At 38.8% G+C, this 27,810-nt stretch overlaps 1 protein-coding gene across 2 annotated transcripts in view; it reads left to right on the top strand.

Annotated features, from left to right (window-relative positions):
• PATJ (PATJ crumbs cell polarity complex component) overlaps positions 1-27,810 on the top strand; it is a 367,631-nt gene that overhangs the window by 40,245 nt on the left and 299,576 nt on the right. For both annotated transcript variants that reach the window (XM_047870413.1, XM_047870411.1), the window contains exons 8-14: positions 510-728; positions 5,194-5,293; positions 7,934-8,025; positions 9,854-9,995; positions 13,453-13,584; positions 16,936-17,012; positions 19,051-19,107. In XM_047870413.1, the coding sequence (XP_047726369.1) occupies positions 510-728; positions 5,194-5,293; positions 7,934-8,025; positions 9,854-9,995; positions 13,453-13,584; positions 16,936-17,012; positions 19,051-19,107 (819 nt within the window). The remainder of the gene's footprint in view (positions 1-509; positions 729-5,193; positions 5,294-7,933; positions 8,026-9,853; positions 9,996-13,452; positions 13,585-16,935; positions 17,013-19,050; positions 19,108-27,810) is intronic.

Raw genomic sequence — 27,810 nt, 5'->3', positions numbered from 1 at the left:
CCCTAGCAACCCTCAGTTTCTTCTCTGTATTTAAGAGTCTCTTATGGTTTGTCTCCCTCCCTGTTTTTATATTATTTTTGCTTCCTTTCCCTTGTGTTCATCTGTTCTGTGTCTTAAAGTCCTTATATCAGTGAAGTAATATGATATTTGTCTTTCTCTAATTTCGCTTAGCATGATATCCTCTAGTTCCATCCACATAGTTGCAAACGGCAAGGTTTCATTCTTTTTGATTGCTGGGTAATACTCCACTGTATATATAAACCACATCTTCCTTATCCATTCATCCATCGATGGACATTTGGGCTCTTTCCATACTTTGGCTATTGTTGATAGTGCTGCTATAAACATTGGGGTGCATGCATCCCTTCGAAACAGCACACCCGTATCCCTTGGATAAATGCCTAGTAGTGCAATTGCTGGGTCGTAGGGTAGTTGTATTTTTAGGTTTTTGAGGAACCTCCATACTGTTTTCCAGAGTGGCTGAATTTTGTTTTTTTCTTGAATTAAAGGATGGAAGACTCCAGACAGGGGACCACATCTTGAAGATTGGTGGCACAGATGTGCAGGGAATGACCAGCGAGCAAGTTGCCCAAGTACTAAGGAACTGTGGGAATTCAGTCAGGATGCTTGTTGCAAGAGACCCAGTTGGTGAAATTTCTGAAACCCCTCCCCCCCCTGCAGCCTTACCTGTAGCCCTGCCTGCTGTAGCCAACAGGAGCCCTAGTGTTGTAAGTATACAAACCATTCTTTAATCTTAAATACTGGGTATGAGATCCTGCAAGATTAGAAATCCCTTCAACTCAGAGTGCCAACGATTGTGAGTAGTGTCCCCAAGGAAGTTAAGAAGAACCCTGCTAAGAGACCTTAGATAAGTTTGATTTTCTTTGTTGCTATGTCTCAGGGTTAAGTCATTCAGCCTCCCTGAGCTTCAGCTACTCTGTAAATTGGAAAATAATAGTACTTGCCATTTCTTTTTCTTAAATAAAGGCTTTAAAATTTTTTTTTAAGTTTGTTTAAAAAAAATTCCTTTTTAATGTTTGCTTATTTTTGTTTTTGTTTTTTTTTATGAAATTTATTGACAAATTGGTTTCCATACAACACCCAGTGCTCATCCCAAAAGGTGCCCTCCTCAATACCCATCACCCACCCTCTCCTCCCTCCCACCCCCGATCAACCCTCAGTTTGTTCTCAGTTTTTAACAGTCTCTTATGCTTTGGCTCTCTCCCATTCTAACCTCTTTTTTTTTTTTGTTTTTCCTTCCCCTCCCCCATGGGTTCCTGTTAAGTTTCTCAGGATCCACATAAGAGTGAAACCATATGGTATCTGTCTTTCTCTGTATGGCTTATTTCACTTAGCATCACACTCTCCAGTTCCATCCATGTTGCTACAAAAGGCCATATTTCATTTTTTCTCATTGCCACGTAATATTCCATTGTGTATATAAACCACAATTTCTTTATCCATTCATCAGTTGATGGACATTTAGGCTCTTTCCATAATTTGGCTATTGTTGAGAGTGCTGCTATGGACATTGGGGTACAAGTGGCCCTATGCATCAGTACTCCTGTATCCCTTGGATAAATTCCTAGCAGTGCTATTGCTGGGTCATAGGGTAGGTCTATTTTTAATTTTCTGAGGAACCTCCACACTGCTTTCCAGAGTGGCTGCACCAATTTGCATTCCCACCAACAGTGCAAGAGGGTTCCCGTTTCTCCACATCCTCTCCAGCATCTATAGTCTCCTGATTTGTTCATTTTGGCCACTCTGACTGGCGTGAGGTGATACCTGAGTGTGGTTTTGATTTGTATTTCCCTGATAAGGAGCGACGCTGAACATCTTTTCATGTGCCTGTTGGCCATCCGGATGTCTTCTTTAGAGAAGTGTCTATTCATGTTTTCTGCCCATTTCTTCACTGGGTTATTTGTTTTTCGGGTGTGGAGTTTGGTGAGCTCTTTATAGATTTTGGATACTAGCCCTTTGTCCGATATGTCATTTGCGAATATCTTTTCCCATTCCATTGGTTGCCTTTTAGTTTTGTTGGTTGTTTCCTTTGCTGTGCAGAAGCTTTTTATCTTCATAAGGTCCCAGTAATTCACTTTTGCTTTTAATTCCCTTGCCTTTGGGGATGTGTTGAGTAAGAGATTGCTACGGCTGAGGTCAGAGAGGTCTTTTCCTGCTTTCTCCTCTAGGGTTTTGATGGTTTCCTGTCTCACATTTAGGTCCTTTATCCATTTTGAGTTTATTTTTGTGAATGGTGTGAGAAAGTGGTCTAGTTTCAACCTTCTGCATGTTGCTGTCCAGTTCTTCCAGCACCATTTGTTAAAGAGGCTGTCTTTTTTCCATTGGATGTTCTTTCCTGCTTTGTCAAAGATGAGTTGGCCATACGTTTGTGGGTCTAGTTCTGGGGTTTCTATTCTATTCCATTGGTCTATGTGTCTGTTTTTGTGCCAATTGTTTGCTTATTTTTGAGAGAGAGGGACAGAGTGCGAGTGGGGGAGGAGCAGAGAGAGATGGAGACACAGAATCCTAAGCAGGCTCCAGTTTCTGAGCTGTCAGCACACAGCCCAATGCGGGTCTCAAACCCGTGAGCTGTGAGATCATGACCTGAGCTGAAGTTGGACGCTTAACCACGCACCCCCTTAAATTTTATTTTAAAGTAAGATTCAAACCCAACATGGGGCTTGAAATCATGACCCCGAGATCAAGAGTTGCATGCTCTACCAACTGAGCCAGCCAGAAGTCCTAGTACTTGTCATTATTATTTCATTAGAGTGGTGTTGAGGCATCCATGTATTGGAGGGGAAACTAAATATTGGTCAGTGTATGAGTTACTACAGATAGGAAGAGAATGACCAAAGGAAATAAATAATATTTGTTATAATAATCATTATTATTATCATCAAACACCTAGAATTATTGAGGTCATCTGAAATCCTCACAGGAATTCTGCAAGATAGGTCTTAATCTTTCATTAAGATAAGATTGCAGGGGCGCCTGGATGGCTCAGTCAGTTAAGCGTCCGACTTCAGCTCAGGTCATGATCTCACAGTCTGTGAGTTCAAGCCCTGTGTCGGGCTCTGTGCTGACAGCTCAGAGCCTGGAGCCTGCTTCTGTGTCTCCCTGTTTCTCTGCCCCTCCCCCGCTCATGCTCTGTCTCTCTCTGTCTCAAAACTAAATATTAAAAAAAAAATTAAAAAAGAAGATTGCAATACATGAAGGAACTGAAGTCCAAATTACTCATTAAAAGTCATAAAGTGAGGGGTGTCTGGGTGGCTCAATAGGTTGAACGTCCAACTCTTGATTCCGGCTCAGGTGATGATCCCAGGGTCATGGGATTGGGCATGGGTTGGGCTCTGTGCTGTGTGTGGAGCCTACTTCAGATTCTCTATTTTCCTCCGTCCCTGTCCCCAACTTGTGCTTTTTTTGTCCCTAAAAAAATAATAAATGTATAAAAACAATCATATAGTGAGTAAGTTGAAGCTGGGATTTGAATTCAGGTCTTTCTGGTCCTTTCCAAACCCTTTCCAACCATCACACAGGCTCTGAATCAAAGGGTAATAAAGCGAATGGAAAGAAATAGTTTTTAAAAGGAGGGGCCATGGAAGAAAGAAGGAGAAGTGATTTTGGTGGGAAGAGGTGGAAGACCGTCATTCATCTGCATTCGAGGGGCTGTTCTATGAAGTTGTTGGCCTCTCCCTCTGTGGCATCTTGTCGCTGGAAGTTTTCTGTCGGAGATGTTAGCATCATTTTTGTTTTCCTCCCCAGACTGGTTACAGCCACTTTCTTTCCTTCCATTACTTTAGCTCTCTTGAGCCTCCAATTCAGTAGTTGGGATCAATGTAGTTATGTGATAAGTGAGAATTTGATGCAATCACCCGTTTCCTTTCTCCTGTTAGCGTTTTGAAACGGATCATGTTTTTAGACACTTTATTCTTTTAAAGAACTATTTTATTTTTTAATTTATTTTTTAATTTTTTTAATGTTTATTTATTTTTGAGACAGAGAGAGACAGAGCATGAACGGGGGAGGGTCAGAGAGAGAGGGAGACACAGAATCTGAAGCAGGCTCCAGGCTCTGAGCTGTCAGCACAGAGCCCGACGCGGGGCTCAAACTCACGGACCATGAGATCATGACCTGAGCCGAAGTCGGACGCTTAACCGACTGAGCCACCCAGGCGCCCCAGAACTATTTTAAATTAGAAGACAAGTAATGAAAAAAGGTTCTAGGTCGACAGTTTTTGCTCACAATTATTATTCACAATAATTCTTAGCATCTGTTTCAAAATTTTTCTTTACATTTGGTTCTTTTTTATTTATTTTTTGAGAGAGGGAGGGTAAAAGTGAGTGAGAGGCAGAGAGAGAGAGAGGGAGAGAGAGAAGTGAGGCTCACCCGAAGCGGGGCTCGAACTTAGGAACTTTGAGATCATGACCTAAGCCGAAGTTGGATGCTTAACCAACTGAGCCACTCAGACACCCCTACATTTGGTTCTTTTAGATAAAAATTTATCCTGAGTTTTTTTTTTCTAAGTGGCTGTATTAGTTTTCTGTTGTTGTGTAACAAATTATCACAAACCTTGTGGCTTAAAACAACACTCTTTGTTAGTTCACAGTTGTGCAGTTCAGAAGTCTGGGTAGGACGGGCTGGGTTCTCTACTTAGATTGCTGTGTGGCCAAAATCGAGGGCTTGCCGGACTCTTATCTGGATGCTCTGGGGACAGTCTGTTTCTAAGCTCATATAGATTGTTGGCAGAAAACAGCTCCTTGCATCTGTAGGACTGAAGTCTCTTTTCTTTGCTGGCTGTCAGCTGAGGCCCTCTCAGCTCCTCGAGGCTCCCCGTGGAACTTCTCATAGGACCTCTTCATCTTCAGACCACAAGTCCAGCCCTTATACTTCAAATCTTTGTCACTTCCTTTTCTGCTGCCAGCCAGAAAACTGCTTTTGAAGGGTCTGTGATTAGATTAGATGCACCTGGATAGTTGTCTTTTTGCCACATACTGAAACATAAACACAGGAATAGCACCAGGAATCAGAAATCATGGGGACCATCTTAAGATTCTCTCTGCCACAGGTGCTAAAAAAAATACTTGACAAACCATGCACAAATTGACTGTGTACACAGTTATGGAAGTAAATATATATCATTAAAAAGTTTTTTTTCCTTTTAAGACAGTTCTCTCTTTTTTTTTTTTTTAGGACACTTCTCTTTTTGAAACTTATGATGTTGAACTCATTAAAAAAGATGGACAAAGTCTTGGAATTAGAATTGTTGGGTATATTGGAACTCCTCATACAGGTAAATGAATCATTTCCATTTTGTATTTGGAAATAATTGTAAAGGATGTTAAGGTTTCTAGATAGTAAAATTAACTATCTGCAGACTTTAATTTAAACACTGAACAATAAACCGTGTATTTTTAGTGGCAACCAGTTACTTTTCAGTGATTAGAGAATTACAGTTTTATCTCAGTAGTTTTATAGCTGACTTGATTTTCATTAACAAGGATTTAATTATCCATCTCATCATATAGCATTTGAATTGTACCTTCTTTTATTTCTTAAATATATTTAAAATATTGTGACTGTTACATATTACCACACTTTAGATGTGATAAAATAAAAAGATTACTGTATTTCATATTATAAATGTCAAAAAAGTATTAGTATAATCACTAATATATATATATATAAAACAATTTCTTTGATTAGAATTATTTTCCTGTCATATAAAAGGGTTCTATTGTAATAATAAATACATGGCCCAAGTATTTCTGAATAACATTCCCTCAGCTCTTACATGTAAAGATTTGGTAACTTTCACTGTACGAATTACTCTGTTATTATAAGGCAGTCATTAGAGTAAGGTAAAATAAATTTTTTGCACAAATATTTGCTAGTAACATGAAGTCAGAGGTATGAAATGTTCTAGTTTTTTAAAAAATAGCAAGATTAGAGAGTTAATTTTTTTAAAAAAATTATTATTTTGCATACTTACAGCAGGTGGAAAGATTAAGAGTGCTAATGTATTCAAAGTCCTGAATGAAATTCATGTCAGGCCACCTTGTGCTATTTTAGCCTAATGAAATAACTGTTTTCAAACCTTTAGATTTTTCTAAGTGCCACCTTTATTAGGTTCAGAATTTAAATGAGTTCCAAAAGAGCTAAGTATGGATTGTATAATAATGTTGGGGGGGAAAAAAAACTATATTGAATAGCTCTTAATATGCTGTCTGGTTAAAGAAATCATGACTTTGTTCCTAAACTTGTGGCTTATGACTCAAATACTCTATTAAGTTTTTAGAGTGTTCTTATAAAGTTAACAATATACACACAGAGTAAAATGAAAGTGAATAATAGAAGACTGAGAAAATCTGATGTGTATGTTACTGAATAAAGAAAAGAATCCTTTACCTTCTTTACCTTCAAAAGAAGTTTTGGAGTCTGGGCGGGGGGCAATGGTAAATCCAAAAACTAGAACATTTAAAAACTCAAACTCAGGGGCGCCTGGGTGGCTTGGTTGGTTAAGCGTCCGACTTCTGCTCAGGTCATGATCTCATGGTCCGTGGGTTCGAGCCCCGCGTCGGGCTCTGTGCCGACAGCTCAGAGCCTGGAGCCTGTTTCAGATTCTGTGTCTCCCTCTCTCTGTGACCCTCCCCCATTCATATTCTGTCTCTCTTTGTCTCAAAAATAAATAAACGTTAAAAAAAAAAATTTTTAAAACCCAAAAAACTCAAACTCAGCATGCTATTTAACATGTAGTCTTTCAAAATAATATTCATTTTATTCCATTCACTGGACTTTTGAGGGGGTTACTTAGTTCTGAAAGGGATAGAAAAATGAATGTAAGAAAAGTCTAGTCAGAGAAAGAAATATGTAAGTAACTCTTAATTATTTAAGGATAAGTGAAATATATGTGTTTTAGTAGAGATCTAAGCAAACTATCATGACAGTTGAAAGATTAAATTTGATGAAATAAAGAATTCACAAAGAAAGGTATTTGCGCTAGTCATGAAAAAGGATTTTAGTAGAAGGGGTGAGGTTATAGGAAGAAAAAATGGATAAGAAAAGGGATAGCATCATGACAATACTTAGTGTTTTGGTGAAATCTCAAGTCTTGTGTGTGTGGACTTTTGTCTTGTTGGAGGGATGGTAGTTGGATGTAAGGAAAAAAAGACATTTGGGGCAGAGTATAGAGGTCCTTGAGTATGAGTCTATGAAATTTACGATTATTTAGGCAATAGGAATCCATTGGTGTTTAGTTTTCTTCTATTGACAATATTTTAAGTTCATTTGAAATGAAAGAATAAAAGTACAAAATCATCCAGAGTTACGGTTTTCATTTTCCAGTTTCTCCTCCAGTCTTTGCCCCTAGGAACGCATGCTTTTTATACAGTTGTAATTTTTATATAGCCATTTGTTTCTATTTAAATATTTTATAATATAAAGATTATGTAACATTGTGAAGATTCTACTTAAAAAAACAAAACAAAACACTATGTGTACTTTTCCGTATCTGGGAAGCTAACAGTGAACTAAATGTAGGCCGGAAGACCAGGTAGGAGGGAGACTCTTGTCTTAGTGCTGGTGAAAAGTGACGAGGTCTCTGAGGCAGCAGGGAGAAGGGGGACAGCCCAAGAGAAGAGGCTGAGACTGCCTGGGCTCTCCTGAATTCCAGTTGGTGGTAGAGCACATTTCATCAAGGTTCCATTACTGATGATTTTTCCAGAAATAGTCATCAGTCACATCATTTCAAATTCGGGTCACTCGTGATGGTGACAGTTTGAAATAATTCATCAATTTCCCTGCTTGTGTTCAAGATAGTATTTATCAAGCCTCGAGTCAGCCCCTGTAGCTAATTAACCTCTTGATATGAATTTTGCAATCAAGGTCTAATTAGAGCTTTCTTCCTTTTTCCATATGTTTTCATGCACCTCAGGGGAGGCTTCAGGGATTTATGTGAAAAGTATAATACCTGGCAGTGCTGCATACCATAATGGCCAAATTCAAGTGAATGACAAAATAATTGCTGTAAGTACCTGTCCTCTGTTTTAGAATGGAATCAACTTGGGGGGTCGGGGAGGAGTTATCTTTATTATAATGTGTGTGAGAGGAGAATGGCTTCGCATAATCTCATAATGTTTCAAAAAATTGAGTGTCATCTCATTGATTTGGACTCTTGGGGTTCTAAATTTGTTTGCTTTTTGTTTTTGTTTTTCATGGTGTATGAAAAAACAAATCAATAACCATATTGGTAGGAAGAAAAAAAATATATATATACACATATATCTGAAAGATGGTTTGCCATTCTTCTAGAAAATACTTTTTTTTAATTTTTAAAAAATGTTTTTATTATTTATTTTTGAGAGAGAGAGAGCACAAGCGAGCGAGCATGTGCATGAGCTGGGGTGGGGCAGAGAGAGGGAGACACAGAATCTGAAGCAGACTCCAGGCTCTGAGCTGTCAGCACAGAGCCTGACCCAGGGCCTGAACCAATGAACCGCAAGATCATGACCTGAGCGGAAGTTGTCAGATACTAAACCGACTGAGCCACCCTGGTGCCCCTAGAAAAGACTTTTCAAGCACCTCTGTGTTTTTTAAACTCACTCATTTTCATACAAAATAGGCTATTAACCAGATCTTTTTATCTCTTCATGAAAGTAATTTTTCTACTAACCGTAAGTAATTTTGAATACATACAAAAAAATAGAACTATTTTATATATTGGAGAATATAATAACTACCTTTTGTCAATTCAGACTGGTCTTTCTTCATTTAGTAGAAATTGGTTAAATTTTAAAGTTTATTTGAATATATTTTTGAAGCATACACACACACACACACACACACACACACACACACACACACATTTAACTTAGTGATTTACATAGAAACAAATGTTCATTGGTGTCATTTGAATCTTCGTCCCTCAGGGGTGCCTGGGTGGCTCAGTCGGTTGAGTGGCCGACTTCGGTTCAGGTCACGATCTCGCGGTCCGTGAGTTCGAGCCCCACGTCGGGCTCTGTGCTGACAGCTCGGAGCCTGGAGCCTGTTTCGGATTCTGTGTCTCCCTCTCTCTGACCCTCCCCTGTTCATGCTCTGTCTCTCTCTGTCTCAAAAATAAATAAACGTTAAAAAAAAAATTAAAAAAAGAATCTTCGTCCTTCAAGTCCATCTAGGGAAGCACCTTTCATGACTCTTGGCTTAGGAAGCATCTTGTGATTTGCAGGGTATGGAGTCAAGCAGTAAGCAGTGGATGCTTTGGAGAAAATACTTCTAGGGAAAACTAAAAGTAATGGTTTGGCCAGCTTGGGAGATAAGCCTGTGTGTTCTGATGGACTTCAGAAATGAGGAATTGGTCTTGACTTAGATTAGTAAATCTGTTTCTTGCATATACTTCTTCACAGCACTAGAAAACCCAATGGGGGGAGATGTGTGTATCTCTTCTGGAAACTACCACATAATGATATGATAGAGGGATGAAGTATTGGATGACATCTTCAATGTTGACAATACAGGCTTGTAGTTAGTACATCTTGAGAGCTGTGTTTAACAGTTGACCATCTTTGAAGGCACTTTGAATTTTGAATAGCATAAGAGACTAAGACCTTTTCCCTCTCAGGCTGTCAGTTAAAATGTGTGACTCTCAATTACAAGTTTGAATTTGCTCTGTAGGTTTTCAGGACATTTGTCAGCATGTTTCACTACTAATTTTGCCTCCTATTCAAAAATAATTCCTTAGGTTTAATACAAATTCGTTTTGGCATAAAATGAATTGCCCGATTTTATTCTGCCTTGTCAGAGTTGAAAATAGTAGCTAACCTGAAGCTTCTGTTTAATGTGTCTCTTAACATTTTAGGTTGATGGTGTCAATATTCAGGGTTTTGCCAACCAGGATGTTGTTGAAGTGTTACGAAACGCAGGGCAAGTGGTACACCTAACTCTGGTTCGAAGGAAGACATTTTCATCTGCTTCTCCACACGAATGGCCTTCAGACAGAGGTAGTTCATTCCACGATCCCTCTCCCCGCCACGTAGTCTAGGTCTGGAAGAATATCTTATCTACAGAAGTTGCTCTGTGAGTCTGGGAAGGAAAAACTGCCCACCTTGTGTAATGTAGTGATGGAGAAATGAATCAGCTAGCTCATTTGTGCATTGAAGAAGAACTTCCTTGTGCCATTCCAAATGTTAGAACATGAACCCTGACATGCATTAAGCTTTGAGAGCTGTTTGAAATGGAGATGGAAATCATTTTTTCCAAAAAGCTTCTAAATTTCATTTATTACTTATATTTGAATAATAAAGCTTCGACACCTTTTGTTCTAGGGGCTCTCATTTGTCTAAGGCTTTGACATTTTGCACACTTAAGATTTCATACTACTTCTAACAATATATTTAATTCTAATGTCTCCTGATTTACTCTATGAAATACAGAGGGGAGAAAATAAGGATTTCTATTAAGAACATTTTTATTTGTAAAATATTTGTTATTTTGATTAAAGAATAGCAAATTGTCATTATGGAACAAATGGTATGCATGCCAGTTTTTTAATTATCAAGTTATTAATGTGTAGATTGAAAAATTTGACAGTCCTGAAAACAAATTCAATTTAAAATGAATGACTAGGTATAGAACTAGTAAGAAATAATTCCATTAGAATTTGTCAGAAGATGAGTATATTTTTTTTCCTCTCTTCTGAAGATATAATAAGCCTGGAAGCTTTGTCTCAACTAATATTGATTTATATTTAAATGGGAACTTTTTAAGTTTTATGTGATAGTGAAAATTTTGCTGCTGAAAGACAAATGCCCTGTCAACTGCATCGTATGTATGAAATTAAACATTGCCTAAATAGTACAAATTGTACCAATGCTATATTGACCTTAAAAGGTTTACATAAATATTTATATCAGCATAATGGTTTTTAATAGCTCTGATAGAGCCCTTGGCTTCAGTCTACTGTATCAAATAAAGTACGTTATCTGCGAATTAGCAATTCTTTCCTGCGCATGCCTCCATTTTAAATTTATGTTGGGATAAATTTTGACTCTAAATTCGCACTTCTTCCATGGTTGAGATGTCATTCATGTAGGTTTTACTAGCACCCTTAGAAGAGCGCTGTACTGTAGCATTTATCACTCTGTTTTGGGATCACCTGTTTCATGTGTAGTCACTATAAGGAAAGGAAATGGTGATGCCTTTGCTCCCTGCCCCACGTAACACATTTTCCTCTGCCTTCAGTCTTTTACTGAGGAAAACTGCACAGCTTCTAGCGCTTGCCCAATACTTGCCTCTACTATTCTAGATCTTACTGTCTTTCTCTCCCACTGTTTGTATACCTTATATACCTTTTTGGTGTACCTGTTCGTATACTACTTTTAGCATACAATTACATCATGTACTGCTCTGTACTATAAACTGTGGTATGCAACTATTCTCCCCAGTTACACTAGCAACTTTGGGCCTCATTACTTTGGCTAGCACTAGGCTGTGGTTTTAGTGTGTATCAGTGGATTAATGATGTAAAAAATATCATGTGGTTGAAAATTTCATGCTAAGATCATAGGAACTTTTAACTGGCTATATTTTTCAACATTTTATAGTTGACCTCTGAACAACACAGGTTTGAACTGTATAGGTCCACTTATGTGTGGATTTTTTTCCAATACAGTACTGTGCTATATTTTCTATAAATGTGGTTTTTTTTCTTTCTTAAGATTTTCTTAATAACATTTTCCTTTCTCTATGTTGCTTTTACTTTTTCTCTAGAATACAATATAATACATAATAAACAAGTTCTGTTAATTGACTATGTTGTCAGTAAGGCTTCTGGTCAACAATAATCAGCTATTAGTTACATTTTGGGGGGCATTCAAAAGTTACATGTAGGTTTTCAATTGCATGGGATGGGAAAGTGCCTCTAACCTCCACATTGTCCAAGGGTCAACAGTATTGTAAAAATTTTTGTAGATTTTTTTCAATGTTTATTTTTGAGAAATAGCATGAGATGGGGAGGGGCAGAGAGAGAGGGAGACAGAGGACCTGAAGCGGGCTCTATGCTGACATCAGAGAGCCCAATGCAGAGCTCGAATTCACAAACTGTGAGATCATGACCTGAGCTGAAGTTGGATGCTTAACCTACTGAGCCACCCAGGCGCCCCTGTAAAAATTTTTAAACATACAGAAAAATTGAAAAACATATAACAAATACCCACGGACCCACCATTTAGATTCAACAGTTAACATTTTGCCATATTTGTTTCATCTATTTGTCCTTTTCCCTGAACCCCGTGAGAGTGAGTAGTAGACATCATGGCACTTTAGTCCTGCATACTTTATAGCTTCTAAAAATAAAGATATTGTCTTACATGATAACATATCATCACAACGAAGAAAATTAATAGTAGTCCCTAATATCCAATGTGCAGCACGTACTTAAATTTTTTTAATTGCCCCAAATGTCTTCTGTAGCTTCTTTTCCCACTCCCCACTCTCTGAAAGAGAAACCTCATAACATCAAGATTCAATCATTCGTTATGTTTCTTTGGTTTCCTGTGTTACGTTTCTTCAGTTTCTTAATCTAGAAGAATCCCCAACCCCTGCCTCCACCTCCATGGCACAGACTTTTCGTGAAAGGATTTGTCCATTTTGTCACCAGAACACTACATTCTGAATTTCATTGTCCTTGTGGTGTAATTTAACTTGTTCCTCTATCCACTGTGTTTCCTGTGAGAAGCTAGATATAAAGCCCTAGTTAGATCCAGGTTAAATGTTTTTGGTAAGAAAACTTTGTAAGTCATGCGTGACCATTTAAAAATGACCAAAAATGACTCTTGTTCAACCTTTCTTGTGTTTAACAGATACATAATGACTTGCATGCTTGAGATTGAAAGTTTTGGATATCCTATTACTCAGCTCAATTTAACTAAGGGAGGAGAACCCTTAGCTGCAACCAGGGGAATTCTCTCCAATTCCCTTCCAATTCATAAAGTTACCTATGTAGAGTTGTTGTTTTTTTTTTTTTTTAAACTTATGGTGGTGTCATGCCAGAACTTAGGTGAGCCCAGAGCAGTGGAAAGGGCTTATTCTGCATAACCTGCTCCTTACCCACCACAAGTGCAAGAGTATATACAGACCTTAGTGTTCTTTTTCTTTACCAAGGCTATGTTGATAAGTATCTTTTGTAGAATGACTTGGCCTTGCTCTTCTTCCCCATTGCCTGGTTCCTTATCCTTTCCAATGCTACCAGAACTTCCTTATTTTTTTTTTTTTTAGGAATTGAGCAGTTATCACACATGACACTTTAAATAAAGTATCATATATGTAAGTTACCTGAGATGTTTGTAATGAGGTGGTCAAATGGGAGAACAGGACTAGAATGAACTCCCTTGAATATGGTCTTCAGTTGCTAGTGATTCAAGCTAGTAATTCTTTTTTTTTTTTTTTTTTTTTTTTTAGGAACTGTCATAGAATCATCGGAAATACCAGCTGTCTATTCAACTGGAGCAGTGGAAATGGAAACGAATTTGGATGGTGGGGATGAGGAAACTGAAGAAAAAATGGGTAATCTAAAAGCCTTAGAAAAATTAGGTAGGCACAAAGCATTCAATTCAAAACAATCAAAGTAATTTGACTTTCTCTTATTTGTTAACTGTTTTCTCCCTTTAGAGCTAATATGAGAAATTTTAGAGACATTTTGGGGATAGGAAACAGGATATTCTTAATATCAACATCTTACCGCTTGTGACAATTGAAGACCAGTCGTTATTGTTTAATCTTTGTTTAATTAATTTTTTTAAAACTTTTTTTTGAGAGCACAAGTAGCGGAGGGGCAGAGAGAGAGGGAGAGAATCCTATGCAGGCTCCATGCTGTCAGCATAGAGGCTCGATCTCACAAATTGTGAGATCATGACCTGAGCCGAAATCAAGAGTTGGATGCTAAACCAACTGAGCCACCCAGCCTCCCCTGTTTAATTAATTTTAAATGCATTTTTATTAGTATGTGTTAACCCTTTTCATCTTGCTAGCATTTTAACAAGCTTACTGCATATGTTAGCTTATGTATTGTCGTTGATACAGTTATAGATATCTAGGTATCTGTATACATATAGCAGTGTTTTTTAACATAATAATTTGTAATCTATACATATGTATGTTTTATCAAACTGCCAGGTTGTTTTATATTTATACTTCAATCTTCTTTTCAATTGATGTGCAACTTTGTCCTCTTTGTACTTTAATAACTTGGCTACGTAGTTGACTGTTCTGCAAGCATTTTGAATAACAGTCTCACACAATTCCCTGCACAGCATTGCTCAGGAAAGCCTTGACAATTGAATGAAATGGGATACTTCACACCATCCTCTTCCAGAGAAGTTTTGGCTTTGTCTTGTGTCAGGAAAGAATGGCCTGAAGGAAGGAGTAGCCCCTCATTCAAGTTAAAAAATTTCCTATAATTTGGAAATTTACCTTATTCTTTTTTGACCCGAGTGGATTGTATTGTAGTTTGATCTTTGCTATTTAAATTCCGGTGTATCCGGATAGATTGTCATGGAGCTATTGGGTGAAAATCAAATACGTTCTGAAATTAGAAATATCTTTAGACATTTTTATCTGCTCTTTTTGGATCATTCTCACTGCATTTTTTTCTTCATGAGTATGTTTAATTTCAGTTTGAGAGTAAGACCAAAGTCATTGAACTGCTAGAAGTTAGCTTTCTTGTTTGCTGTAGGGGCAGAAAAACTCTCCCTTCTTCCCTTCTAGGTTCTTTGGTCTAATAATTAAATTGACGTAAGACAGATTAACAGGAGAAAAACACATTCTATAAGTATGGAAGCCCCATAAAAATATGAGACCCAAGAGTAAGTTGGGCAATTGAGGCTTACATGCCATCCTAAATTAAGGAATGGGATAGAGGCCTGTGGCTTCAAAGACAAGGAGGCTAATTTGCAGCGTGATAAGAAGAGCAAATGTTTGGTGATTTAAAGTTTTCTCTACCATGACAATAGGTCTTTCAGATAAAATAATTATCTCTGGTGATAGCTCTTTCTGGTATAGTCCTCCTATCTAAATTCTTTTAGGTAGTTAAGGGAGAGGTAAAAAAGTTTCTCCTAAGTCCGTTGGGTCTTGATTGTCTTTAGTTCTAAGTATTCCATATGCTAGAATGGCATATTTTGGGGTGGCATATTCTGCGCCCCTTCAAACATTGGAGTAATGTTTCAGATCATCTTGGTTTTCATTTTCTTAATGTTTATTCATTTCTGAGAGAGGGGCAGGCAGAGAATCCTAAGCAGGTTCCACACTGTCAGCGCAGAGCCTGATGCAGGGCTCGAACTCACGAACCGTGAGATTATGACCCTAGCTAAGATCGAGTTGGGCACTTAACCGACTGCGCCACTGAGGTGCCCATACTATTCGTTTTTCAAGTCCTTTTGTGTAGCTCAGGATTATTGGGCTGCTGAAATTAGTCTTTTTCCTCTGGTACTTAGCTTTGTGCTGTGCTTTAAAACTCAGTGACTCTCTGTGCTTCCATTGTACAACTGAAAGATGAAAAAGTTAAAAGGAATTGTGGGTGAAATATCATTATTTTATACATGTGTGTGAAATGTCTTTAAATATCATGTTGTTCTTAAGCTTACCAATTAGCTTACCAGATAAGAAACTGCTGCCGGGAAGAAATTAACAAAGATGGTAGAACTCTTAATGTAATTTCTTATGGAGGTGTTGACAGCAGTAAATAGACACACAGTGCAGAGCCCACGTGAATGATACTTTGTTTTTAATAAGACTTCCAGTTAGTTATTCCCTTAATGTAACCTAGCGTATCAGTTGGTAGAGTTACTTCATGGATATTCTTTTGTACATGTAGTGAGTTTAGCTCTTTAGTGTTAGTCTCTTAATTCTGAGGTTAGCCTGTTTTACTTGATGATTTGCATTATGTAATTAAGCATTATATGCACCCAAGATGAGCTGTCCGGACTGAAGACTGAAAGAGCTGATATTGCAAGTTATGTTTGATTTTAGACAGATGGTTATGTCATTTGGAATAAGTGTTCTGTGACTTGTTTAATCTTGTGATAAAATGGAGAGTTTTTCTTTAACTTACAGAAAAAAAATGTGAAGGTTTGCTTTTTCTGCTACTATGGATATAAGTTGAAATTGTATTTTCAGTACTTTAACTTTCACCCATTAGGCATTATTCAGACTATGAACGGTGCCCTGAACTTCTGGCTAAGATCATATGGAGGACAGGCAGGATACTTAAAATCTGTCTTAGTTCTTGAATGTTATCTTACCTTTGCAAAAAAGGTAATATTATACTTAGGAGTCAAAAAGGTATAACTAACCACAGAAGACCAAAGTAAAGCCAGAGTTTCTATTATATTAAAGCTCATGCATCTCCGTGGTTGAATTAAACCAGACAAGCCTTTATATCCGCCCAAGTGAGAATTCTGACTGGGTTGTGTTGATATGTCCACTTGATAGTAAAGATATCTTTTGATAAATCTGTACTTTTTCTATGGGTAAGTGGAAAGTATTACTTTGAAGTGATTAACATTTAAATTAAGTCCTTGTTTGCCTTAACATATTGTAAAGCAAAGCCAGATGTATTTTTCTTATAAACGGCAGGATGTTTACATCTAAAGTGCATATATTTCAAATTTCATTTCTAAGTCATCATTTCCTTTTCCCTTGAAAATAGCTCTTAACAAAAAAGTCCCATCATAATTTGGTCCCAATCGGCCTTACATTTTACATTAGTGTTATAAGTCACCTCTGATTTACTTTACCTGGTAGACCCAAGTTAATGCATTTTCCTTTTCATTCGTTTCCCTTTTACTTACTGGAACTGTGTGGTTATTGAAGAATTTAGTAGTTAAGTGTGTTTGACTCACCGTAGCTTCAATATTCTTTTTTTTTTTTTTTTTTTTTTTAATCCAGAAAAAGTTCCTGACTCTCTAGAAAATGTGCTGAAATCTAGGTGGGAAAACCTTTTGGGTCCAGATTATGAAGTAATGGTATGTTAAAATGTTGCAATAAAGAACACTCATATCTCATTTCATGTTAAGCTCCTGACACTGCAGTTCAAAGAGATGGGAGAGCCCAAGAATAGCCAGCTTGCCTTTGTTTTTTACCTCCTGCCTTTCTTCCCTAGCAGATCAATTGATCTTTCCCCCCCTCTTTTAGCATTTTAAGCTATAAGAACAATTAAGGACTGCACGCAAGTTTCAGTTACAATTAGCAGACACTCAGCTCGTGTTGAAAACATTTAAGTCAACAGTAGGCAGAAGAATCTTAGAAAGCTTGCCTTTAAATTTATAACCTATATCAGCTGCTTAAAATTGCTGGCATTTTTATGATTGCTTTTATGATCTGTTTGTTTTATTGTACACTGAAAGGGCTGTGGATATTAGTCCTATGTTTCACAAAGAATCTTACAGTTTTATGAGAAAAATGAAAGAATGATTATCAAATGGATTAGGGAGAACAGGAAGTAATTTAGGTTAGGCAGAAGTTTATAGTGCCAGTGGTCCATTAGACTTTCTTTCACCTGTTATTAGATTCATTGAGTAAGGGATTGATTACATTCCCCCCTATGAATCCACATGAAAGCAGAAAGCTGTGCTTAGAAAAGCCTCTACAGTGTTCACTAAATGCATTAGTAATAAAATATTCTATTAAATTTCTATTGTCATTCATGTTTTCTTACATATGTTTATCATTAGCACTCGTTGGCTGGTTAGAGAATTTTTTTCTCTTCTTGGTTCAGAACATACAACCACTATCTAGTGTCAGAAAATTTCTAGTGTTTTTAAGATGAGTTAAAACATTCAGTGCTCTATTCTTGGTAATTTTGTACTTGCATGTTGGTTGTTATGAACACCTGCTTCTTTACTTCATAGATTTCAAATGCTGTTTTGTCATTAGGCTATCTATCACCTTAGCCAATAACCTTTTCTACCATTCTTAGTGGTTTGATATTCAAAGTAATTTGGTGTCTGAGTATTTATGAATGGCCAGTTTTGTCATGGGCTCTTTTTTGTTAAAATTTTACTTTGCCCTTATAACTGTATTTCCAAATTTCATTTATCATACAGTGAGGTCATAACAGATTAGGTAGAGAGGGGAGACATACTTTGAGACTGGGAATTTAAAGTGACAGCTTATTCATTAAGGGTTCTTGCTGTTTTGAGGGATGAGAAGAAGAAAGGAGAAACCAGGCAAGATGAAAAATGCATGCACATATGCATGTACTCCAGTGTTCCTTACTTCATTTTTCTTCTAGAATCTACTTCTGTGAAGTGCAGTACTTCTAGAAGCTTTAAGTTGGATCATTGTTTAACTTACTCCTCCCTCCAGATGTACCATATTTTATTAACAACTCACAGATGCAAATCATCAGTAAAGTATTTTGCTTGCTGGCAATTTACTTCTGTGGATTTCCACCACTGGAGCTTAGAACAATAGTTTTAGGCCAGGGTTGAAAGCTTTAACTATTCCATGAGCTTCTCACCAGGCCAGGTCTTTCTGTTTGTGTCCTTGCCAGCCAAGTCTCCTAGGGAAATGGTAGAGCTTTTCTGTAGAAAGTCAGATGCTTCAATTTTTCCAAACACATCTTACTTTACTGACCTTGCAATCTTTGTTTTAAGGCCTGGATTTAAAAACAAAAATGATGATAACTCTTGGCTTTGCGAAAAGAGTAAAATTTTTATGGACTCCTTCTAACAGAACATTATATTAAAATTTTAGGGGGCATGGCTTTTTAAAAATAGTGTATGTTTTTGCCCATCCCCTTCTGGTTCAACTTCTGAGTAATTTGGTGGGGGAGGGGGAAGGATTGCTGTAGAAAACAGTAACAACAGAACAGGAAATATTCGCTGAAATTCTACATTATGTGCTATACTTATGGATTTCAGAAATATCAAAAAAAGATGAGAATGTAGATCCGTTGGTGTTATCAATATATAGGGTTTATAGATTATTTTCAGAAAACCTAAGAAGAAATAAAGTTATGCTTTTACAGATACTGGATTTTTTTTTTTCTTGTAAATTTAGGTTGCAACTCTGGATACCCAGATTGCAGATGATGCTGAGTTACAAAAATATTCGAAGGTAAGCATTATTTTTTAAAAGGTTACCAGTTTTTTGTTGCTTGAAGAACTTTCTCTAAGTCCTTGTTGGAGACACTATGTTTCCAGAATTTTAGTCTTAGATGATTTCTGGAAATGTGGTACGTTCTCACTGTTCTGAAAGGTGATGGTTACATATGCCTGGGAAGGGCATGGCGTGCCTGTGCCTCTTTCAGAAGCCAAACCCAGGTTTAATTACTTTGCCCACTTTAAAGGTAGTGCACAGAGAAACATTGTGCAGAGTGTGTTAGCCTTTCAGATATTATTAGCAAACCTTTTAAAATGCTTGCCAAAAATCAGGACCACAAATATAGACTTTAAAAAATCTTTCAGGGGTGCCCGGGTGGCTCAGTCAGTTGAGCGTCAGACTTCGGCTCAGGTCATGATCTCACGGCTCGTGGGTTCAAGCCCCAAGTTGGGCTCTGTGCTGATAGTGAGGAGCCTGGTTGAGATTCTCCGTTGTCTCTCTCTCTACCCCTCACCCTCCTCTCAAAATAAATACATAAACATAAAAAAAAATGTGTAAATGCCATCTTTTTCTCTATTTCTTGAACATATTAATCACAGCTTATAAGGACTTTAAACAGTTAATTCTAATATCTAGATCAACTTTGGATGTGTTTCTATTGTTTGATCTTTTCTCTTATTGTAGTTACTTGTTTGTCTCTCACATCATACCATAAGGTAATTGCCCAACATTATGTAGGACAGCTACAAAAGGCTTCAGATGATGTTATCGTTGTCCAGGGGGATTCATTCTTTTCTCTGATAAGTACAGTGTGTGTTGGGGGTGGGTGTGGGGAGTGGATGATCTCCGAGATGTGGCAGAGGTATGGTTCTGGTAAGGTTCAGACTCTGTCTGGTTTGCCTTTGCTCCTAAGACCTAGCCTTCCAGGTATTTCACACAAGTCTGGAATGTTTTTTACCTGTCCCCTCTTTTGGTGGGACCTGAACTCCAGTTCTATCTCCTCCGTACTTCAGGGCTGCTAAAATCTTGGTTTTTCAGAGGTTTTCTTTTTTCCTTTCCTTTCCCTTTCCCTTTCCCTTTCCTTTTCCTTTTCCTTTTCCTTTTCCTTTTCCTTTCCCTTTCCCTTTCCCTTTCCCTTTCCCTTTCCCTTTCCCTTTCCCTTTCCCTTTCCCTTTCCCTTTCCCTTTCCCTTTCCTTTTCCTTTTCCTTTTCCTTTTCCTTTTCCTTTTCCTTTCCTTGACAGTGCGAGTGGGCAGAGGGCAGAGAGAGTGGGAGAGAGAATATAGAGCTGAAAGTGGGGCTTGAGCTTACCTGAAGAGGGGTTCAAATTCACGAACCGTGAGATCATGACGTGACCCAGAGTCAGATGCTTAACCAACTCTGCCACCCCAGGTGCCCCTTCAGAGGTTTTCTGATTGGCTTTTAGCCTTCTTGTTCATATAGCTTTCGAACTCAAGAGACCTCCTTGGAGAAAACCTGCCTTAGCTCAGGCTCAGTTCCTCATGCAGCTAAGCTCTAGTTGTCTGCCCTCCCATGTTCAAAGCCATTAAGACCCTGTGTCATCATACTCTACGATAAGTTAAAAAAAAAGAGTATAATAACCACACTTCATGCACCTCTTACATCTTAAAAAAATGGCATTGTCTTTTTCCGGGCGTATGTTCTTCTCGCATTCATTCCCTAGTTCCTTTCACCAGTCTTACTAATTTCATTTTCTTTCCTGATTAACTTCTATGCAATATATATATTTGTACTCAGTAATTCTTGTATAAAGACACAGAAAGGCTTTGAGTTGAATAGACTTTCAGAACTAACTCCTAGAAATTCACCACTGCATTCAGCTGTACATTCATTCATTCATTATTCATTCATCAAATATTTATTAGTATCTATTTTGTGTCAGGTCCTCTACTGGGTGCTGGCGTTTCAGAAGATAACGGAGGAAGAAAAAAAAAAAACACACAAAAAAAACACCTGCCTGCAGAAGTTCTGTTTTTTATAAAGATTTATTTTATTTTTAGAGAGTGTGCATGAGCAACTGTGCACAAGCAGGGGACAGGGGAAGGGGGAGACAGAGAGAGAGAATGAATGAATGAATGAATGAATGAATGAATGAATATTAAGCAAGTTCCACACTCAGTACTGAGCTCAATGCAGGGCTTGATCCCACGTTCCCAGAATCATGACCTGAGCCCAAATCAAGAATCAGACACACAACCGACTGAGCTATCCAGGCGCCCCTAGAACTTGTATTTTCATAAGGGGAGATAGGAAATAAGTAAGTTACACAGTATTGGTGATATGTGTCATGCAGAATATTGAGGCAGTGAAAATGAATGAGGAATTCAGGACAGAGGGTAGGTTTGCACGTTTAGGTAGGTTGACCAGGGAAGGCCTCATTAAGAAGGTGACATTGGAAGGAAGCATTTTAGGAGGTGGAATAAGCAGCCTAATTTTTCTCCTGTAGAATATGAACAATAATACCTTTGTTGGAAGGTTAAGTATAAATATACATAACGTATGCCTTAATATAGCTCAGTGCTAACACATAAGAATTGTTCAGTAAATGGTGATTTTGTTTCCCAGTTGTGTGCTTCATTTTTAGTTTCAAACTGTTTTTTTTTTTACAAGAAAGCTATTTTAAAACATTTAATCATTTAATTGAACTTTTGTTGTGCCAAAGTATTTAATTCCTTAAAATTTTTTTATCCTGGGAGAGTTCTGCATAATTGCACTGTTCTCTTTTCATGTTTAGTTGTTACCTGTGTATGTTTACATATTTGTGGTTAGTATGTCCATCCTTTTATGTAACGTATATGTGAGGGAGAAGGGACGTGTACTTTTCCCAAATCACGTTCTCACACATCTCTACTTTTTTTCTATAATTTCTTGATGAAATTAATCAAGATGTCCACAGATTATTTCTGTACGTTGATGAAATTATGGTTTTTAAAAATCCTCTTGGGGCCCCTGGGTGGCTCAGTCGGTTAAGCGTCCGACTTCGGCTCAGGTCGCGATCTCTCAGTCCGTGAGTTCAAGCCCCGCATCGGGCTCTGTGCTGACTGCCTGGAGCCTGTTTCACATTCTGTGTCTCCCTCTCTCTCTGACCCTCCCCCGTTCATGCTCTGTCTCTCTCTGTCTCAAAAATAAATAAATGTTAAAAAAAAATTAAAAAAAAAATCCTCTTGTAATTAGGAGTTTAGTTGTTGGCTCAGTGTCTTGTTTCCCCCTGCAATATGTAAGGAGACTATCCTAGTGGTGCGTCACAGAGGAGGACACTGGAGTTTGCGTAGGTGCAGTGTCCCACCTCAAATTACGCAGCTAGATAGCAGGTGCTTAGAGCACCTTCATTCATCTCTGAAATATTTGCTGAGTTCCTACTCCGTGCTGGACACTGCTGCCAATGGTAGCAAAATGGAAAAATGGGAAAAAAAACAAAATGGAAAAGGCTTTTGCTCTCATAGAGCTTAGACTCTGGCTTTGGGTAAGGGCATGATAACAAACAAGTGAAAGGTAGCTTGATCAAATAGTTGTAGATTGTAAATAGTGATGCAAAGGAGTAAACAGAATGGTGACCTCACAGCTGGGGAGGAGGGAGAATTTTGGAGAGAAAGCCAGAGAAAGCCTTTCTGAGCCCAGGCCTGAAGGATAAGGGCATGTGGGGCTGGGAACCTGGTGACTGGCAGGTGTAAAAGTCCTTTGGGAGGATAGGGCCAGCTTGTGGGAGAATGGAAGTTGTTAGGGTCAAACTGAGTGAAGATTAGAATTTAAAAAAAAATTTTTTTTATCTTAATGTTTATTTACGTGAGAGAGGGACAGACAATCCCAAGTGGGCTCCGTGCTGTCAGTACCAAGCCCGATGTGGGGCTCGAACCCATGAACCATGAGCTCATGACCTGAGCCAAAGTCAGACACTCAACCGAATGAGCCACCCAGGCGCCCTGAAGACTAGAATGTTAAATGAGGATGAGACCAGGTGCTACAGGGCTTCTAGATCCATGGTGCTAAACCTGGGCTTCAGTTGTGGTGCCAGGTAACACCAGTGGAAAGATTAAGTGGTTCAATGTGGAGATCTGCGGTCAAGGCTGTAGGTTTTTCTTCCATCTCCTCAGGTTTCTATTTAGGGAATCCATGTTTCATGGACATGGCTGGTGTTCCTAAGGGTCTGGCTGTCTTCAGTGGTCACTCCAGTTTGCTTCTCCATTGCCACCACTCTTGAAGGGATGACGATTCTGGAAGCATCTTCACGAATTACTTCCTGGCCAGTGTAACAGATAAGCTTTTCTTATGAGGTGGATGGAGTTGTGGGGAAAGAGGGAGGTGAAAGCAATTTACACTGGCTTGAGCATTAGCTGCACTGCTTCTAGGAAGCCGTTAATCATGACATGAGAACGGTTTTCCCGCATCTGGGGAGACTGTACTTTTAGGGATGGCTTTCTTGGCAACTGTTTACTATTAAGATGATCACAGCACTGTGAGGGAGAAGCATTTAGCTCATGCTGGTGACCTTTCCGCTGGCCATCAGTTGTAATTTGGAGTGAGCATTAGTAATATCCCTGGTGTGGGAAACAAACATAACAGGTCCTGTTGTCTGGTTTTGACAAGACAGGCTGGCAGATTTCACTTTATTTCCGTCCTGAATTATATTCTCTGAACCAAAGGACATTAAAACACGAGTTTCCCCCTCACTCTATGTAAGCAAATCTAATTTTTAAGGCAGTGGGATGTACCACTCCCCCACCCACCCCCACTCCGGGAGTTGCAGTGGGTATTAACACTTGATTACCAGGATCAGTTCTTTGCTTTATTATTTATTTAATTTTTTAATTTCTTAATTTTCATTTTTTTGAGATAGTGTATGTGGGTGAGCAGGGGGAGGGGCAGAGGGAGAGAGAGAGAATCTCAAGCAGGCTTCATGCTCAACATGGAGCCCCAGTGCAAGGCTCAATCTCATGACCCTTGGATCATAACCTGAGCCGAAATGAAGAGTCAGATGCTCAATTGACCTAGCCACCCAGGGGCTCTCAGTTTCTTTGCTTTAAACACGTTTTCTCCTGGGGCACCTGGGTGACTCAGTCGGTGAAGCATCCCACTCTTTATTTCCGCTCAAGTCATGATCTCATGGTTCATGAGATTGAGCCCTGTGTTGGGCTCTGTGCTGACAGCATGGAGCCTGCTTGAGATTCTCTCTCCCCCTCTCTCTACTCCTATCCCATGCACTCTCTCTTTCTCTTTCTAATAATAAACATTTGAAAAAAGTATTTTTTCTCCTTTATTTCTCACAGACACCCTATTGGTCAGCAAGCGTTTTCTTCTTTCCAATTTTAATATGTGGAAACTGAGTGTCAGGCAAGTAGAGTGACTTGTCCAAGATCACATGCAGCTAGTAAGTGGCAAAGTTAGGTAACAAATCAAGGGTTACGTGGCTTCTACACCTGTGCTATTTTTTTTCTTTTGAATAAATAATATATGGATATGACCTAAAATTAAAGGGCGCCTGGGTGGCTCAGTGGATCGAGCGTCCAACTTCAGCTCAGGTCATGATCTCATGGGTGGTGAGTTTGAGCCCTGCATCAGGCTTGTTGCTGTCAGCGTCCAGCCTACTACAGATTCTCTGTCTCTCTCTCTCTCTGTCTCTCTCTCTTTCTCTCAAAGACAAATAAAACATTAAAAAAAAAAAAGACCAAAAGTTAAAAAGTTACATAAGTATATACTGCAAAAGTAAGCTTCTCTCCCATCCCAGTCCCCTTCTTCTCCTCTGCAGACACAACTACTGTGTCAGGTTCTCAAGTGTGTGATTTTATACCTCGCTGGTCTCTTTTTTGAGTGGAGAGCATACGGCACAGAATCCAGTGCTATAGTAACTGTGGTCCTCTGCTAGGGTAGTGGCCTATCAGAAACAGGAGCTTTTTCAAAAGACACATGTCCTTTTTTTTCCTCGTGACGAGTATTCTAATTTTGTCATTTGTGGTGAGGCCCTTAAAGGAAATTGTGATCCCTTCCTTTCCTCCACTGAGAATTACTGTGCGGGTATTGCTAAAAAGTCTTTTCATTCGTTCAAGGAAGGGGACGGTACTTTCTCAATATAGGTAAAGGAGGTTTATTGGGAGGATGGCGTTTGAGTATATTCTGAAGAATGGATGTGGAGAAATAACTGGAGATTCCAGGTAGAGGAAATACCAACAACAAAGGTAGAACAAGAGTCATAAGTGCAAAGTGTTTTTTTTTTTTTTAACATTTATTTATTTTTGAGACAGAGACAGAGCATGAACGGGGGAGGGTCAGAGAGAGAGGGAGACACAGAATCGGAAGCAGGCTCCAGGCTCTGAGCCATCAGCCCAGAGCCTGATGCGGGGCTCAAACTCACGGACCGTGAGATCGTGACCTGAGCTGAAGTCGGACGCTCAACCGACTGAGCCACCCAGGCACCCCAAGTGCAAAGTGTTAAATCAGGTGTCAAAAGCTCAACTACCATGTGAGCTAGGCAGGTAACATCAATGATATTTAAAACAATAAGTGCTAATTGATTCTTGAGTTTGGTGTTAGGTGACCTGAAAAGAACCTTCACTGCATTTCTGTACAAAAGAGTATATAGTGTATATTTTTTGAATATTTAGAATTAAAATTTTAGATGGGTGAGAAACTTTAATGCTGTGTTCCACTGTTAGTTGAAAAGTTGCAGCTTCATTCTTGGTTTGTTTTTATTTATGGTAAATTCAGTAATTGTTTCCCTTTTATTTTTTTAATCTTTAAAGTTTTTTTGTTTAGTTTTGTTTTTTTTAGTTTATTTATTTATTTTTGAGAGAGAGCACAAGCTTGGGAGGCACAGAGAGAGGAGACAGAGAATCCCAAGCAGGCTCAGTGCTGTCAGTGCAGGGCCCCAAGCAGGGCTCATACCAATGAACCTTGAGATCATGGCCTGAGCCATGCTTAACTACTTTAGAGTTGATACTTAACCAACTGAGCCACCCAGGTGCCCCTCCCTCTAACTTTTGAACATAAATGGCATTTAACATCTTTAGAGTGTGTGTGTGTGTGTGTGTGTGTGTGTGTGTGTGTGTGTGTGTGTGTGTGTGAGAGAGAGAGAGAGAGAGAGAGAGAGGCAGACAGACAGACAGACAGACAGACAGACAAGGACCAATCCTGGGGTTCTTTCTGTCCTGTTCTATTTTGAGTTCAGCTTTTTGGGAAGCATCCTCCCCCATCCTACTGACATATCTATTCCTCTCCAGAAGGGTTTTTTCCCTTGAAGCAACATCATTTATATTCCCACTTGAGCATTCTGATGTCTTATTTTCGGGTCCTAAAAGTAGAGCTTTTAACAAGTGAATAACCTATGGTTTGCTTCGTGACAGGTCTCTCCACTCACAGGTTGAAGGGCTCTAGCTTGCTTGGTCTCATTTGATTTTCATCATCCTAGCACTGACAGTAAATCACACAATGGTCATACTTTTCCTTGGATATATTTCTTTGTATCCTTTACTTGTCATATCAGGATCATGAAAATCCCGCTGCTCATTAACTTTGTCAATTTAAATAGGACCCCCCCCTCGCAAAGCGCATTGAATAAGCATCAATAAAGCATAACATGTGATGTGCGTGAAGGCATCAATCATCTGTCTGTTGCACCCACTTCTGTCATTTTCGCACTTTCTGCTCTCTAAGAACTCAGAATACCAAAGGGGTGGACAACTGAAAGAGACAGATGAAACGGTTGATTTGTTTAGTTGCTAAATGCAGCTGGGACAGGTAATTAAACAGTCCTGCTCCCGCAGAGAAGCCTGCAGCAATGTAACAGGAAGTCTCAAAAACCCAGCTGTACTCAGATTTAGATTCAGAACTAATATTAGGTAGGCCTCTTTTAGATTGACAGATTTCATAAACATCGTTTCTGGTTTATTTGTTCAGCGTGATTGAAGATGGAGCATGTGTGTTTTCTAATGGTTTAAGTTTCTAGGGAGCATGTACTGTTTATAGACATCTGGGAGAATAGCCTAGAAGGGCACAGCCCTGTATCTGGAAGGTGAGGGATTCCATGGGCAACCCTCTGTTGTTCCTCTATGCTCCAGTCTGTTCCTGACTTGAACTGTTTCGTGGATTTGGGGAGTGGGGTCAGCCATGTGAATAGATCAGGATTAGTAAGGGGGCAGGATGAGGAGATTGGATCAGTTTCTTCCTTAACCCTTTTATTTTTTATGGGCACATATTGTTATGTAAGTAACTGATCTGTGTGTACAGTAAAGTCTTTGGGGCATTTCTGTGCAGAAATTGCTATCACCATCAGTTGCTTGAGTAAAAATTTAGCAATTATCTTCTTCATTGACCTTCTACAAGCAGTCCCCTGGCAGGCTTTTTGTAGGGCAGGCGCATTCTTACTCTTCAATTTTTACCGCAAATGTCCCTGACTTTGAAACCTACCCCGAGCAACTTTCCAAACTGACCTCCACCAGTTGTGTGTGGTGTCTTGACTCTGATTAGCTCCTTCATGGCACTTATCACAATTAGCAATTATTTGCTTTTCATTTTTTTGTTGGTGAATTGTTTTTTTGTTTGTATCTGCTTGCCATCTTGTTTATTGTGTTTCATGATGGATATTAGTGCCGGGGGCGGAGGTCAAGACTGTTTCTTTCATTCACCTAATGATTCCAACTCATAACTCAAATCCTTGTACATAGTTTACATCCTATAAATATATGCTGGATATGATGTCCAGACTAG

The sequence above is a fragment of the Prionailurus viverrinus genome, chromosome C1 (assembly GCF_022837055.1).
Source record: "Prionailurus viverrinus isolate Anna chromosome C1, UM_Priviv_1.0, whole genome shotgun sequence".
NCBI classification, from domain to species: Eukaryota; Metazoa; Chordata; class Mammalia; order Carnivora; family Felidae; genus Prionailurus; species Prionailurus viverrinus.
The sequence above is the reverse complement of the archived record's forward strand: the minus strand, read 5'-3'. Positions and strand labels throughout refer to the sequence as shown.